At 39.5% G+C, this 14,275-nt stretch overlaps 1 protein-coding gene across 7 annotated transcripts in view; it reads right to left on the bottom strand.

Annotated features, from left to right (window-relative positions):
- MAD1L1 (mitotic arrest deficient 1 like 1) overlaps window positions 1-14,275 on the bottom strand; it is a 493,546-nt gene that overhangs the window by 438,835 nt on the left and 40,436 nt on the right. For 6 of the 7 annotated variants that reach the window (XM_067550858.1, XM_067550856.1, XM_067550861.1 and 3 more), the window contains one exon: window positions 1,157-1,243. The exons of the other annotated variant lie outside the window; for it this stretch is intronic. In XM_067550858.1, the coding sequence (XP_067406959.1) occupies window positions 1,157-1,243 (87 nt within the window). The remainder of the gene's footprint in view (window positions 1-1,156; window positions 1,244-14,275) is intronic. 7 annotated transcript variants of the gene reach the window in all.

The following is a 14,275-nucleotide window of genomic DNA, read 5'->3' as shown; positions in this document are numbered from 1 at the left end:
TCTATAATGCCAAAGTTAAAACAAATCCTTTCCCTTCATGTTGTATCTCTAGGACGGGTTAAACAAAACAAAAACCACAGCCTCTACCTTCTCAGGATGTCAGAAGCAAAACATACAATTCGTATCTTTTGATGTAATGGTCTGTCCAGCTAGGGAGTCAAATTGAGAGTTACTTCAAGGAAACAGATCTTTAAGTATTTCCTGCAGAAATCCCAGGATACTGGTCTGCCGGGCAGCCTGGTTCGACCAGACTCAGTAACCAAGAAGGAGAACTGACATGTTCCTCTCAAACCAGTCCAACGTACTAGTGTTGGATCTTCAGGAGCTCTATAGCTCAAGGTGTGATGCCAACATCTGAACTCTGTCACTCAGAACTGGACTGAACCAAACTCAAACCTGGGGCCTAACCATGATTAGTATGCAAGGCAACTTGATACAGAATTCAACAGACGCACTGACTATATCTCCCTGGCTCCTGCACCAGTGTAAAATACTTCAGTGCCCAGACAGTCCAGTTATGATGGCAAAGTTTGGATAATTTTATACCAGCATGGCAACAAACCAGCTTGCAAAAAACACTCCCAACCCCAAATTCAGGAAAAGGGCCAAAGCTGCAGTAACCCAGGCATACTGCTCCTTCAAATGTCTTAGAGTCGTTTCAGAATGCCACTAGCTGAAGCCAGAAATTCAGTGTCTTCTCCCATCACCTGTCAAGACACATTTTAAAGTCTTTGAAATGGTCTTTTATACGAGCCTAATCACAGTCACATGGACAAAAGGATTCTTAATCCTCTTCTACATCCAGGTGACTGCTTTGTCTGTTTAGCTTTAATATCCCTTTTAAAGGTGAGCAGGATTGGGAAAGCAGTTCACATTCCATTTGCACCCTGAAAGCATTTCAGCGTAGGAAGCAAGCATAGATAAAGTGCTACATACATTTCTGTATCTCCAATCCCCAAGAACCTTCCACAATCCTTGGTGTTCCTTTCTTCCTAAAAGTCAGTGTCACAAATGTAACCTTCACCATTAGCATAGTAGAGGTGATGATGATACAGAAAATTTCTTGGCGCTTGGACTGCAGCCTTTCATTTTCTATTTACTTGTATTCAAAGTAACAAATTCCTGCAACACAACATTCTTTGTTGGCAGCACCTACCTGTTTGTGATGGTAGAGTTCTGCTCTGTCAGCACAAGCTCCCTCTGTTGCAGAGCAACAATCTGCCTCGAGAGATCATCAGGAGTCCTAAACAATTAAAACAAAAATGGAAACAGTTAACGAACATAGATATGCCAGTGGCTGAACAATTAAGTCCCAAATATGACTGTATAAAAAGGATCACACAGAGGGGCAGACAAAACTGTTGCTGTTGCTAAGGCTGCCACAGTCCATTACAACAGCTGAACTATCACAGGTTTCAGTATTGTCAAGCACACACCGCCAGTTGTATTCATTAGGACATCAAGCCCTAGCTGCACTCCAACCTGTCCCATCACTTCACACAGAATCACGCCTTAGGGTCTGTGAAACCACATTTCCTATCCTAAGCTAATCAAGTTTCCCTGCTTGAGAAGAGCATTTGCCAAAAAGCACATTGCAATGATCTCTGCCAGTACCAAATGTCACAAAACGGATCCTAAAGACAGAGCTCCTTCCGTTTAGATGGCCAGTGAGCATGTATGGTATAGGAAAGTGCATGCTGTAAAGAGGGTCTTCTTATAGTTCAGTGGAAGTAGATGGTGTACAGTGATTTTATACCAGAAATAGTCTTAACATCCAGAATTTGCTTTATAGTGTTGCCAAACTGACTAAACATTCAAGATAGCTAAAGGCTGCAGATTCTACTTGGGTTACTTTTTAGAACTCAGGAAAGTAAATGAATTTCAATTCCTGACTACAGGAGACAGAAAATGAATCTTTGAGCCTGCACACCCAGAAGGTTTTGATACGCTGAGCGGCATTGCCCTCTCCTGGATGGAACATGTCAGGCGAGCTCATGTAGCTGAGTTTGAACAGAAGAGAGACCATAGTTTAACACATCAAGTAAGCTATTGTTTTTGGAGTTAAAGGCTTCACACCTATTTCCAGTGCTGAATACAGGAGAGTCACAGGGCGACAGATGTGAGTAAATGGTGGACAGCCAGCTTCACTTGCTCAGATAATCTGAAGGAAACCAGATTTAATAGCAAAGGCTACTATTCCTCTAGCTTGATGGGTTCATCTGCAATTCAGCTCCCTAATTTCCCATCTGCAGAAACCAGGCTTCAGCCTCTGGGACTCCGATTTAACTCACAAGAAATGCTGATTCTCTTTCCCCACTGCCTACCTGAAAAGTCCTGGGCTGAGGTGGAAATAAACAGGAAAGATATAAAACATGCAAAAATGTCACCTGGGAAAGGCACAGTTTCAAGCAACCAGGTGTAAAGTGAGATTACTGATCATTATGGATCTTTGTATTAAAGTGAAGACATTCAAATTTAAACAATTAAAAAGATGGAATAATTAGAGGCTAAATGATTTGTTGTGTTACATAAAAAAACTATGTGAAAAATAGATAGTTTGTGATCAAGTAATTATAGACAATCAATGTGTGTGTGTGTTGTAATTTACTGTTTTTTAAAAAGCTAATTGAAAATCAGAAATTTTATCATGTGGAGCCATACTGACCCCTCCTCTCCCACATGGGTCATCAGCAGGATTTATTCATTCATAGATTTTAAGGCAAGGAGGGACCATTAGATCCTATAATCTAACCTCCTGTATAACACGGGGCATAGAATTTCATCCAGTTACTCCTGTATCAAGCACAGAAACACTGAAACCTTTAGATCTATAGCACAGCTCCTGCCTCAGTCACCCCACCAGCTCCTCACCCTTCAGCATTTCAGTCAGGCTGCATCTTTTTCTGTGCTGCCTTGGTTCCAGCAGAAGGAGCACTGAAAGAATAGCAGAGATCATCTCCTGGCTCTTAGTTCTGGTTCCCCTGCATTAGAGCAGCCCCCAACAGCTAAAAGGAGCAATTGTAGGGAAAATTCTGCTCAGTCCTGGGATGGAGCATGCTCTGAAGGAAGGTGCATGCTCAGTCTGGTCAACTCAGAGCTGTAGGTGGATGGATCACTCTCAGTGCAGGCAGAATCTTTAGAGAATTTAGCTGACAAATGCTAACAGGTGTCTGTGGTATGTGTGAACTGCAATTCTCAGAGGCCTATAACTCATTCAAATTTAGACAGATTTTCACAAGAATGGCAAAAGGCAAATCCCTGACACCAGAGTGACCACTGCTTCCAAATTTTGAGTCCCTGCTGCGAATCACTAGAACTTCTCAATGAAACAGTTGTAAGAATTTTTTAACGTGAACAAATCAGAAGTTCTCTAATTTCATTCTGAAAAAATGGCTGAAATATTTTTGCTGAAACTTAAAAACATTCAGCTGGAGGCAGACTCCCAGCATGGAAAATTTTAGTTGAAGTTTGGTAAACTTATAAGCATCTGAAAAACAGAGTCTTATAATGGAAAGTGATCAGAAAAACAATGATGTTCAGAGATAGCAGCTGCCAACAGATTTCCAATAAAAGGCAAAATCATCCTCCTCTGTTCTGGGGTTCAGGTCAACAATCTAATCTCCAACCTAGTTTTATTAATTGGCTCCTTTGAGGTTTGTGGTTATTTTTTGTTGACATGTTTTACCTGCATTTGATTTAAAAGAAGGACTGTGCAGATGTAACAGACAGTGAAGTAACAGATATTACCTTCTGCCATGTAACATGTATTAGCTTTCTATAAACTATATGACTGGGTCCAGGAAAGAAAACCAGTCTCTTGCAAGAACTCCTCTGTGTCACATCTTTTTTACAGATTCCAAAAAACTATTCATATCAAAATCCCACCCATGTCACATAAGATGCCTTCTAGGTCATCAAAGTCAAATTCCTCCCACTTTACTTTTTAAACATTACAGACAGGTAAACTAAGCCAGCCCAGCTTTGGTACTGAACACAGCAGGTCAGATCCCACATTTCACGCTAATAGCAACAGACCTTCACTGGTATAAATGGTCCTCTCTCTTCAGAAGTTTATGGAAACAGTGATGAATGAAAAGATAATAACTACTTGTCAGCATCCCAGTAAACAATGAAGTCTTGTGCACTGGCTTGCCTCAAGCCTTTCCATCAGCCTCAGTGAACATTCCACTACCCAGTAACTATAACACAGTTCATACCAATGATTATCAACCAGTTCATTGTGAAAGGATCTGCCTCATAAAACTAGCAACCAACCTCATATCCATGTCTTCCCAGCACCCAGTGCTACTTCAAAGAAGTTAAAGCATCTAGTGTCTCTCTCCACCTTATCCCCAATGTTCCCCAGGTGTGCAAAACCAGATCCCCTATGGAACAGGCCATTCCTCACATTGTGCAACATGTACCTAGTGCAAACTCATGGACAAGAATTTTTCACAGTATAAGGGAGAACACAGGTCTGTGTTTCCACAATGCAAGTTTGATTGAATTATACAACTATACACACAGACTTAGTAACCCGATTTTGGGGTGAAAGGTTATTAGTACTTACTCATCCACTCAAGTACTATAAAGAATGGACAGAAGGGCAAATGAAAAGACACCAACCAGCTTCTGTACTTGGATTCCAGTCATTCAACTCCCATCTGCCTCTCCTGAGCAAAATACAAAGATCTAGAAGCTGCTTTCCCTCCTCGGAGATCTAATCTCCTTCCACAATAAACCTTAAAGCAAAACCCTCCTTTCCAGTATCTGGGAAGCAATAACCAAAACAGTTAGGAGCATCAGATATCAATTTAGAAACAAATTAGTCCAGAAAGACTTAAGAGCTGGAGTAAGGCAGTCAAGAGACAAAATAACTCTTTACCAAAGCTAGCCGATTTTCTTTGAAGTACAGATAATTTGAAAAGGAGCAATTCAATAATGATAAAAAATCCACAACTGCTCAAATGAAGTGAAAAATTAACTTAATGGGATGCCCATCCAAGTAACTCTGCTTTAGTCAATGATCTTTCAGGCTTCCATTGGCAAACTTTAATGCCAAGATTTTCTTTATCCATTCAACTGGAATTTTGTAGAAAATTGCCAGAAAGTTTCTCTGTTGTGCTGTCTCAGTTAAGAGGCTAAATTAGCATTTCCATTATAAACTCCAGTACTTTGGCATTTAGAACTAGCTGTTTTTAAAAGCACCGAGCTGAGACTCAGTAAACAGCCTAGACACTAACTTTATTTTTGGTATTAAAAAAAAAAAGTAAAAATTGGATAAAGTTTATTTATAATTTATTAGAACATAAACATCTTATTGCTTATATAAAGTGTTTCAAAGTCATACAACAAAAGGAAAAGATTTTATTTGCGTTAGATCTTTGAAGTTACTTCTTAGCTATGGATGTGCAAAACAAAAAAAATTGTATTTAAAAAAAAGAATTTGGGCTACTGTGTTTTGAGGACTGAGACCTTTCAGATTTTTCATCTTTGAAATAAACTGTATTGAAGCTACCCAGGTATTTATATTTGCGTAATACTAACATGCCCTCAGGAGTTATTTTTGCTCATGTATAACCATTTTGAAGTCTCTTTCTGCACCATTTCTACATAGCTTTAACTCTGCAGGAATAGAAAGACAGACACTCTGGGTTCTGCAACTTAGCTAATTAAAAGTCATGTTCAATTGAAAAGCAAGGCATGCTCAAATTTTTCACACAAAACTTTTTTTTTTAAATTCAAGAAACCAGTTGCATAAGACAGTATAAAACAGTAACTATTCAACAGGCTGAAGCACAGTTTCTAACAAAGATAGTCCCTGAACGCTTGTTAACAAAAATCAAAATGTTGGAAACAGACAACCAGCCACTACTGCTTCTCTTTGCCAAATCCCCAAACCCTGCTAACGCTCTTACTCCTTAAAGACACTTGCGAAAGAAAAAGGTTTGACTTGTGCCCTTTTCTGCTTCTTTTGGATGTGAATGCAGCATGAAAGGATTTCCAACCCTCTCAAAAAAAGTTTTCTCTTTTGATTTTAGATTAGAAATACAGGTTCTTCCCAGGCTGAAAAATGATGACCATATCTACACTATACACATCTGCACGCCGAAGCTATGCCACTGCAGCACCATAGTGTATGTGCCCTACACAGATAGAACTTTTTTTCTGTCAGTGTATTAATCTGCTTCTCTGAATGACAGTAGCTAGGCTGTCAGAAGAATCCTTCAGTCGACCTAGCTGTGTCTATACTGGGGGAGAGGAGAGGGGTGTGGTCGACCTACCTATGGTGCTCTGGGCATGGAAATTTTCACAGCCCTGAGTAACTAGCTAGGTAGTAGCTAGGTCAATCTAACTTTTAAGTGTAGATCAACATTCCAAAATGTCTAAGTGTAGACCAGGTCTATGATGTCTGAACAACAACAGTAACATGGCGATCTAATAAGAAGAGTGAACTGGAAATTGAGCTAGGAAGGGATTTTTAATCAGTCTGTTTAAAACTTTTTTTGCGTGTGTGATTTAACACCTATTCTGGTGCTTTTTAACACCTGTTTAGCTTCTAATGGTTGACTAATTACATTTTGAATATGGGAAAACTTCACGCATTCAAATCTAAGCTTTTAAGAACTCTCAAAAAAACTAAATGTATACCTCCTACTGGTCCTCCACCACAATCAAAGATGGCCATGCTTCACATGCTTAATATTTCTGTATTTTAAAAAAATGGGGGAGAGGAGAACAGAGCAATGAATAGAGTAGTACTAGTGTCTGAAAGAAAGAGGGAGCACTAAGCAATCTCAACTTCTAGGAAATGGTCTCCGTATTTGGACAACAGGATGAGCAAGTTCAGTTCCTTCTGGCAAAAGTGAATCATGAATTCACCTATAAATCCAGCATTTGAAAGTCTGGCTGACCATTTGGAGCAGGAAAGGATCTCACTTATATGCAAGTGTTTTAGCTGGACTCTTGGAAAACATAAGGGCAATTAACTGCTAACTTTCTGCTGGACCAATGAATTCATTCACCAGTGAATCTAAATATGCATAATAAGAGAACAAGGGTGAGACAAGTGGCTAAAATAGATTCCACTCAACATCAGATATTTTAGTTTTTCCTCACATCCCACAAGTTAGATCAGTATGGGCATCCCAACAATTCATCTCCTGTGTTTCAGTCCTGCCTTAAACATACACTTAAGGGTTCAACAGGATCTACTTAGTCTTTTATTTTGGAAAACGTCTGAAGAAAAAATCTGAAGCTACACGCTATTTGCATTTTATTGTAGCATCCTATTTTTTGGTCATTTGTGTTCTCAGCTAGAATACACATTGTATACTTCAACATACCCTACAAGTGAAACGCTTTAGAGTCCTCAAGGAGGGACAATGCTATATTTTGTTGTGTACTACAGAACATAACTGATAAGATGGCAAAGTTTTCTGTTTATTCTCAAGAATAATGAAGTTAATGGTAGTTGCCTTCACCACAGAAGTCTCAGCACTCCACATAACATGACATCTAATCTTCAGTTTTGAGATGCCTCGCAGGAAAACAAAAGCAAAGCTGCTGTAGTTTGATTCGAAAACATTTAGGCAGGATGACAATTCTCTTCAGGCAGCAATGACTAAGAGGTTTATCCTTCAAAGGAGATGTAGCCCAGCCAAATGATCACTATGGGCTTCTAGATCTCTCTGCAGCCAAACTGGGAGTGATGTATTCTAATAGCTGGAATCATCCAGACAGATAGCAGAGAGAACATGGCAGATGATACAAGCACAAATCCAGGAGACCCATAAGAACTGTAAGCCTGGCTCTTAAGAACTTGCTGAAAGGTCTAAAATTGCCTATTTTGCCAGATATCCATTGTCCTTTCTCTGCTAAGTAGTGAATATTGCCTCGGGCATTATGTACCTCCTGGGAAGTCTACTTTCAAGTTCAAGAAGAATTCCCAGGAGCTACATAATGCCAGAGGCTATATGCATTGTCACTCTCAACTTTAGAGAAAAGAGAGTCATTGATATTTGTCTCTTATAAGGATGTTCTTTAGTAATATCAAGACTGGACTTTAGTAACAATCAAAGCTAACTTGAAGCTTTAAACCCAGAAAAATGGTATGTTTTCTGTATCTTCTGAGATGAGAATGTGTGAACAGGTCGCTTATCCAACTTTATGGAAATGTTCAGAAGATTAGATTTATTCCAATTAAATCAACTGGAATAAAATCTGTATAGTAAGTCACTACGCAGATAAGTTTGCTGGAAGCAAGAAATAGACTCCAGCTTTTAATGACAAGCACATCCACATGCAGGCTCAATTTGTAGTACTGTAAACCCACAGAAGTGCCCTTTAATTGCTCTGCTATTTCACATTACCAAGGGTTCCAGCACAGGGTTGACTAGTAAGTGTGACAGGGGGCAACCTTTCTTTGCTCTCTGTTTAGCTGAACGGGTTTTGATTTTCAGCACAGAAGCTAATGATGTTACATAAATAATTCAAAAAAATACTACTGAATCTAAATCCTTGGCATCTTCTCCCTGGTATTTATAAAGCATCCAGAAATATAGTTTCCTAGATTCCTGATGCTTCCCTCTCCTACCCCTCAAACCATCAAAAGAAGATTGGAATTTTAAAATATCATGAAACATCTGACAATGATTCCTGGTGGCAGGATGTAATATCACTCTTTGTTCCAGACACACAAATAAGAGAGTTACATTATGGATTTAAATAGGACTTTGTATTAAGCCAATCACACAACAGACTGTGATGCAAAAGAACCTGACTTCAATAGACAATGGTCTATGGATCAGTCCTATAAAGTGCAAATGTGATAGATACATGGTTCATAGTGTAAACAATGGTTCACTGATCAATCATGTTAAGGAATAAAGATTATTTTATGTTTTCAAACAGTTCAAGTCTTTTATATGCCATCTTTTCTGAATCTGCCAGATCAAACAATTCTTAATTCCACTATTTTCTGCATAAGGATGTTTGAGGCCTTATATCTCTACAGCTTTTTTAATTTAACTATTAGAGAAGCAGGAAGAAACTAGTGTATTTGGGGGTCCAATGTGAGCCAAAATCCTTGGAAATGTTCTCAGTATGAACAGCTCTGATGGGTGTGGAAGGGTGAAGGAAATCCTGGGATACACCTTTAACCACAGAGCATTCCCATAGCATATATAGCAGAACTCCTCCCACCGGCAGATATAAAACAATGATGCCTGTTGGTACTATCAGTTTTTTCCATTTGTCGCTGACCAGGATATATCACAACTTTGTTTTGTATGAAAAAAATCTATAGCAAGGTCCAGAGGGGATCTTTCAGTATTAAGGACAATCCTAGGTCTTAGTAAGTTTGAAACTATAAGCTTTGGCCTATATTGTTTCCAAAAGCTTTATAATGAACTCTGTGGGTGACAATTATTTTTGTTCAAATTTCCTGTTATAAATCACGTGTGGAAATTTTCAGATCAAAATCTAGAAGTTTCAACAAGTTATTAGTGCCTGATTCCAGGGGATTAGAGTGACAAACATCATACAATATTATCTAGAGTGGTCACTGCCACTCATGGAGTAAGAGATATTATCAAAGTTTTACAATAAAAGGAGTAAATGTTTTCCTGAACTTGCAATTTAATTTAGCAAACCTAATTATATATTAATGTTGATGCTGAAAGGATATTCTTGTACTGTGGGATCTTCCACCTATTGTCCTTAAGATTCCAACGTGAAATGTAAACATTATTAATAATGCAATGCTCTATTGTTGAATTCAATTATATTTCTTTTTAAAATGTATTGTAGCAGCAGTCAATACCACTTCATATCTTTTATGTGAGCTCAGATTTTGTTCATTTATTAAAAGAAACAGCCAAAGAAAAAGAGTGTCCAGTCTCTCGTGTATATTATTTTATGGTGAAGTTACTATGGAAGTTACTCATACAATTCTAAATTTTAAATTGTGGGCTCAGAACAATCTTTGTGACAATTCAGAGATATGCCAGAGGTAAATCCTAAAGAATTATTAGAGAGAGCTCCATAAGAAAAATCTAAAAAATAGACCTAGAATCAGCAGAACTATTAAAACTACCCACATTGAGAGCCTGGCAAAGGACATTTGGATAATTGTGAGCAAAAAACATATGAAAATCCCAAACTCAAATGAATTTGAAGATGTCAGTTGGAAGTGAATTCTGAGCATACATATGCAAAGGAGTCCAGCCATTCAGAGAACAGGCGGTTTATTAGAACACCTGAGGAAGATCCTTGGCCACGAACTGGTCTTAAATGAGAAACCCAGGAAAACCTCCTGACAGTGAGAATATGGTGAATCAGTGATTCTTCAAAACCATCAATCAGGTTATGCTGCTGAATTGGAATCATTCATGAAAGTCACTCTCTCTAGACCCCAAGCCAATGGACAGAAGTCAGTAAAACAGACCCTACTCCCACTAGCCTGAGGACCGTTATGGGATTACAAGATTCTGTGGAGGGATTTATGATGGGAAATTTAACTCATCGACTTCCAAATTAACCAAAGGAAAGACAACAACAAACAGCTCCAATGAACTAGATTCTCTTAAAGCTCCTCAATCAACTCTATGGAACCTCTGATGGTGCTATTGTGCTAAGCTACTTTCCAAGACATTTAGCAATACTTGCCTCTTACGATACAGAAGGACAACTTATCCTTGAAAGTAGATCATCTGAGTGATCTGACAGGTGCACGAGATATTGTTGGAATTTAACATCAGTTAGTTCACATAGAAACTATTGTTCAAGAAGCAACCGGAATTTTCTGGGGAAGGCCTAAAGATCAAGTATTAGTGCATTAGGACCTGACTTTTGTTAAATTCCAGAATACCATCGATAAGACCTTGCTATTTGGACCAACTCAGAAGGGCAAGATAAAAAGAATCCTATTTGCTCTAAGATAAAACTCAAGTATCAGACATACATCTTTCTACCACAACTTTTCCCCATAGAAAATTATCACAGCAGAAAGACCTCATTTTATAGATTACCAGGGTATAATTCTTCTAAGAGCTGCTCTCCGATAGCAAAGGGAGTTAACTACTGTAACTAAAACCAGGAACTGACATGCAACATGTATTTGATTGTCCACTTTATGGATTTCACAGAATTTATTATTTGGTTTTGCTAATATTTGCCTGAGACAATCCTTGTAGAATAAACTCATTTACTTAAATTTTTCATTCTTCTCATTGTTTTTATTGATCACAATGTTTTCCTAGATTCCTATCAGACCTGTATATTAGCAAACAGTAGCACAAAATCCCTGATATTGAGCACAAAGAACTATTATTAATGACTATCTGCAAGTCCTTGTGAGAGTCTACACCAATGGTTCTCAACCTTTTTGGCTCGATGGCCACAGATAATTTTTACAACCCTGAAGGGCCGCCAATCTCCACCAGCAGCTCCCGCCCATTCCCCCCGCCCCCCACCAGATGGAACTCCTCGCTGATCTCCAGACCCTCTGGCTGCAGCAGAGAAACCGCATGCATCCTGTAGCCCCATGCGCTCCACTTGGGTCCCTAGGCAGTGGCTCCCTTATGCAGCCAGGGGGAGGGGAGACTAGTACTCCCCTCCCTCTGGCTCCAGCAGGAACTCCAGAGCTTAGGGACCCAGGTGGAGCACTTTGCTCTCTGCTACAGCATGGAGGAGGGGAGCACTGATCTCCCATCCCCTTGGCTGCGGCAAGGGGCCTGCACTGGTCTTGTAGCCCCGTGGTAACGTGCTCCGCCTGGGTCCTTAGGCAGCAGCTCCCTTCTGCAGCCAGCAGGAGGGGAGCGGCAGGCCACTTTGTAAGACCCCATGGGCCACTTTTGGCCCACAGGCCACGGGTTGGGAACCCCTGGTCTACACTATATTTTTAGTCATTTCATACGAAATTATTTGGCATCCCCCTTATTATTTTATTTACACTTGATTATAATCACACACCTCTTCTGTCTCACAGCTAGAACTGCCATTTTCAACTGGAGTTGAAGCTACAGTTTCAGTTAAAGCTACATTAACTTGGAAAAAAATTTCTAACTCACCCAATGATTATTTTAGTCACAGGTGAAATTAGAATGAGAACAGTGTTTAGATGGGTTTAAATGGGGTGCTAGCCTATTTTTAGGTAGGGCTAAGTCCACTGATTCTATGAATTAAAAGCTGTCTCAACTCAAGCAAAGACTACTTCAAGGATTGTAACAACAGATGTCTCACCACTGGCAGAGGCAGAAAGTAAATCATGCAAACACAGACATAAGACTCTTCACTGGAATGTGAAGAATCAATGAGTTGAAAGTGCCAATGTTTGTTATTTATCAACAGAGGAACAAAATAACAAATAGACAACAGTTAAGGGAGTTGTTGGCATAGGTCAGTAGCAAATTTGTTGCAAAGTTATTTTTATTATGGTAACACCTAGAGCAGTGGGTCTCAACTTGCGAGCCAATCAGTACACAGCTGCAGCCCATGTGACATCCTCAGGGCCATACAGGTAGTATATATATTGTGTGGATACGGCCAACATAACACATAGAGAGATGCATGTGTAGCCCACAGTGGTGGTTAGGGGATGCATTCCCAGGGTGCAGCCTGGAAGCTGTGGAACTGTTATGCCCCCCTTAATTATCCAGCTTGGTTGGTCTTCCACAATGCCCTGTTGGTGACAAACAGCAAGCCAGTCCGGATCCTATCATCGCTCAACATGACAACAGGTGGAGCCACACATCTGAGTTACCTGGCTGCTTTCCAGCCATTCAACAAACCAGCAATGGATAGAAAGGCACCAGCCAGTTCACTCCAACTCCCTGCTTTGCACCCTGAAGTTGCCCTGTCCTGCCCTCGTCAAAAGCCTGACCAGAATAAGTTTATTATCTAGCCCCCACACCCACCCACCCCAAATTTGGGGAGGACATATCAGCTCTTGTTAACTGAGCTAAGACTTCTCAAACACTTCAATTCAAGACACACTGTTTTAGGTAAAATTATAAAACAGATTTATTAACTACAGAAAGATAGATTTGAAGTGATTAAAAGATCAAAGATAGTCACCAAAGAAATAAAAATAACTTTGCAATCTAAGTTCTTATACACTAACAAGATTTGCATCAGCCATGTCTCACCTTGACTGATGATACAAACAGGCTTACAGATTCTTGATGCACAGGTTACATCTGCTTTGCAGCCTGTCTTCCCTTTCCCCGTTCAAAAATCCTTGTGTCTTCCAAGCATTCCTTCAGGTGTTGAGTTAGGGGGGAGTGAAGACAAGTGATGTCACTCCCTGCCTTTTATAGTTAAAGGTCCATGCATGTGACGTGGGGGCCGTCCTACACTGGTCAAGCATTATCCCATTGTGTATGTGCTTCCTAGATGAAATCTCAAGGGATGTGGGATGGGAGAGCAGATTCTCCTTAACGGCCCATCAGCACATATGGCTACTTCACTGTTTTACCTGAAAAGCTGGTTTGGGTGTTTCCCACCTCAAAACATGCTCTAGTAACATATACAGCAATATTTTGTATCTTCACATACTACAATAGCATATACAATTCAATAGGATATTAATGTTTAGCAGATTAAGACTTTTTAAATGATACCTCACAAGGCATACTTTGTATAGAAGATATCATAAGACTTTGGTGAATATGAGGGTCCTGGGGGTTGATTTCAGACACAGAATATCACAAGGGTAAATAGATTGAGAACCAGTGACCTAGAAGCTCCAGCTGAGATTGGGGTCCCATATACTAGGTACAACACACACATCTAGTTAAGACTGCCCCACACCTAAAGAATTTACCATCTAAATAGACAAGACAGAGAAAGGGTGGGAGAAGGAAGTCATTATTAGAGCTGTCAATCTCAGTTAATGCATGCAATTAATGCAAAACAAATTAACTAGATTTTAAAAAATAGTCACGATTAATTGCAGTTTTCATTGCACTGTTAAACAATAATAGAATACCAATTTAAATTTATTATAAATAGTATTTTTCACCTCATACTAGTCCACTCAGTCCTACTGCTTGGTCAGTCAATCGCTAAGACAAACAAGTTTGTTTACATTTACAGGAGATAATGCTGCCCACTTTTTATTTACAATATCTGGCACTATTGTAGCCAGCTTTGCAAGGTATTTATGTGCCAGATATACTCCTTTAGAGCCATCAAGTTGAAGCATGAAGTTTTACATTGTTTTGGTTTTGAGTACTGTTAAGTAAAAAAAAAAATTCTACATTTGTAAGTTGAC

The sequence above is a fragment of the Emydura macquarii genome, unplaced genomic scaffold (assembly GCF_026122565.2).
Source record: "Emydura macquarii macquarii isolate MOO-44397 ecotype Brisbane River unplaced genomic scaffold, CSIRO-AGI_Emac_v2 contig_1348, whole genome shotgun sequence".
In the NCBI taxonomy this organism is placed as follows: domain Eukaryota; kingdom Metazoa; phylum Chordata; order Testudines; family Chelidae; genus Emydura; species Emydura macquarii.
The sequence above is the reverse complement of the archived record's forward strand: the minus strand, read 5'-3'. Positions and strand labels throughout refer to the sequence as shown.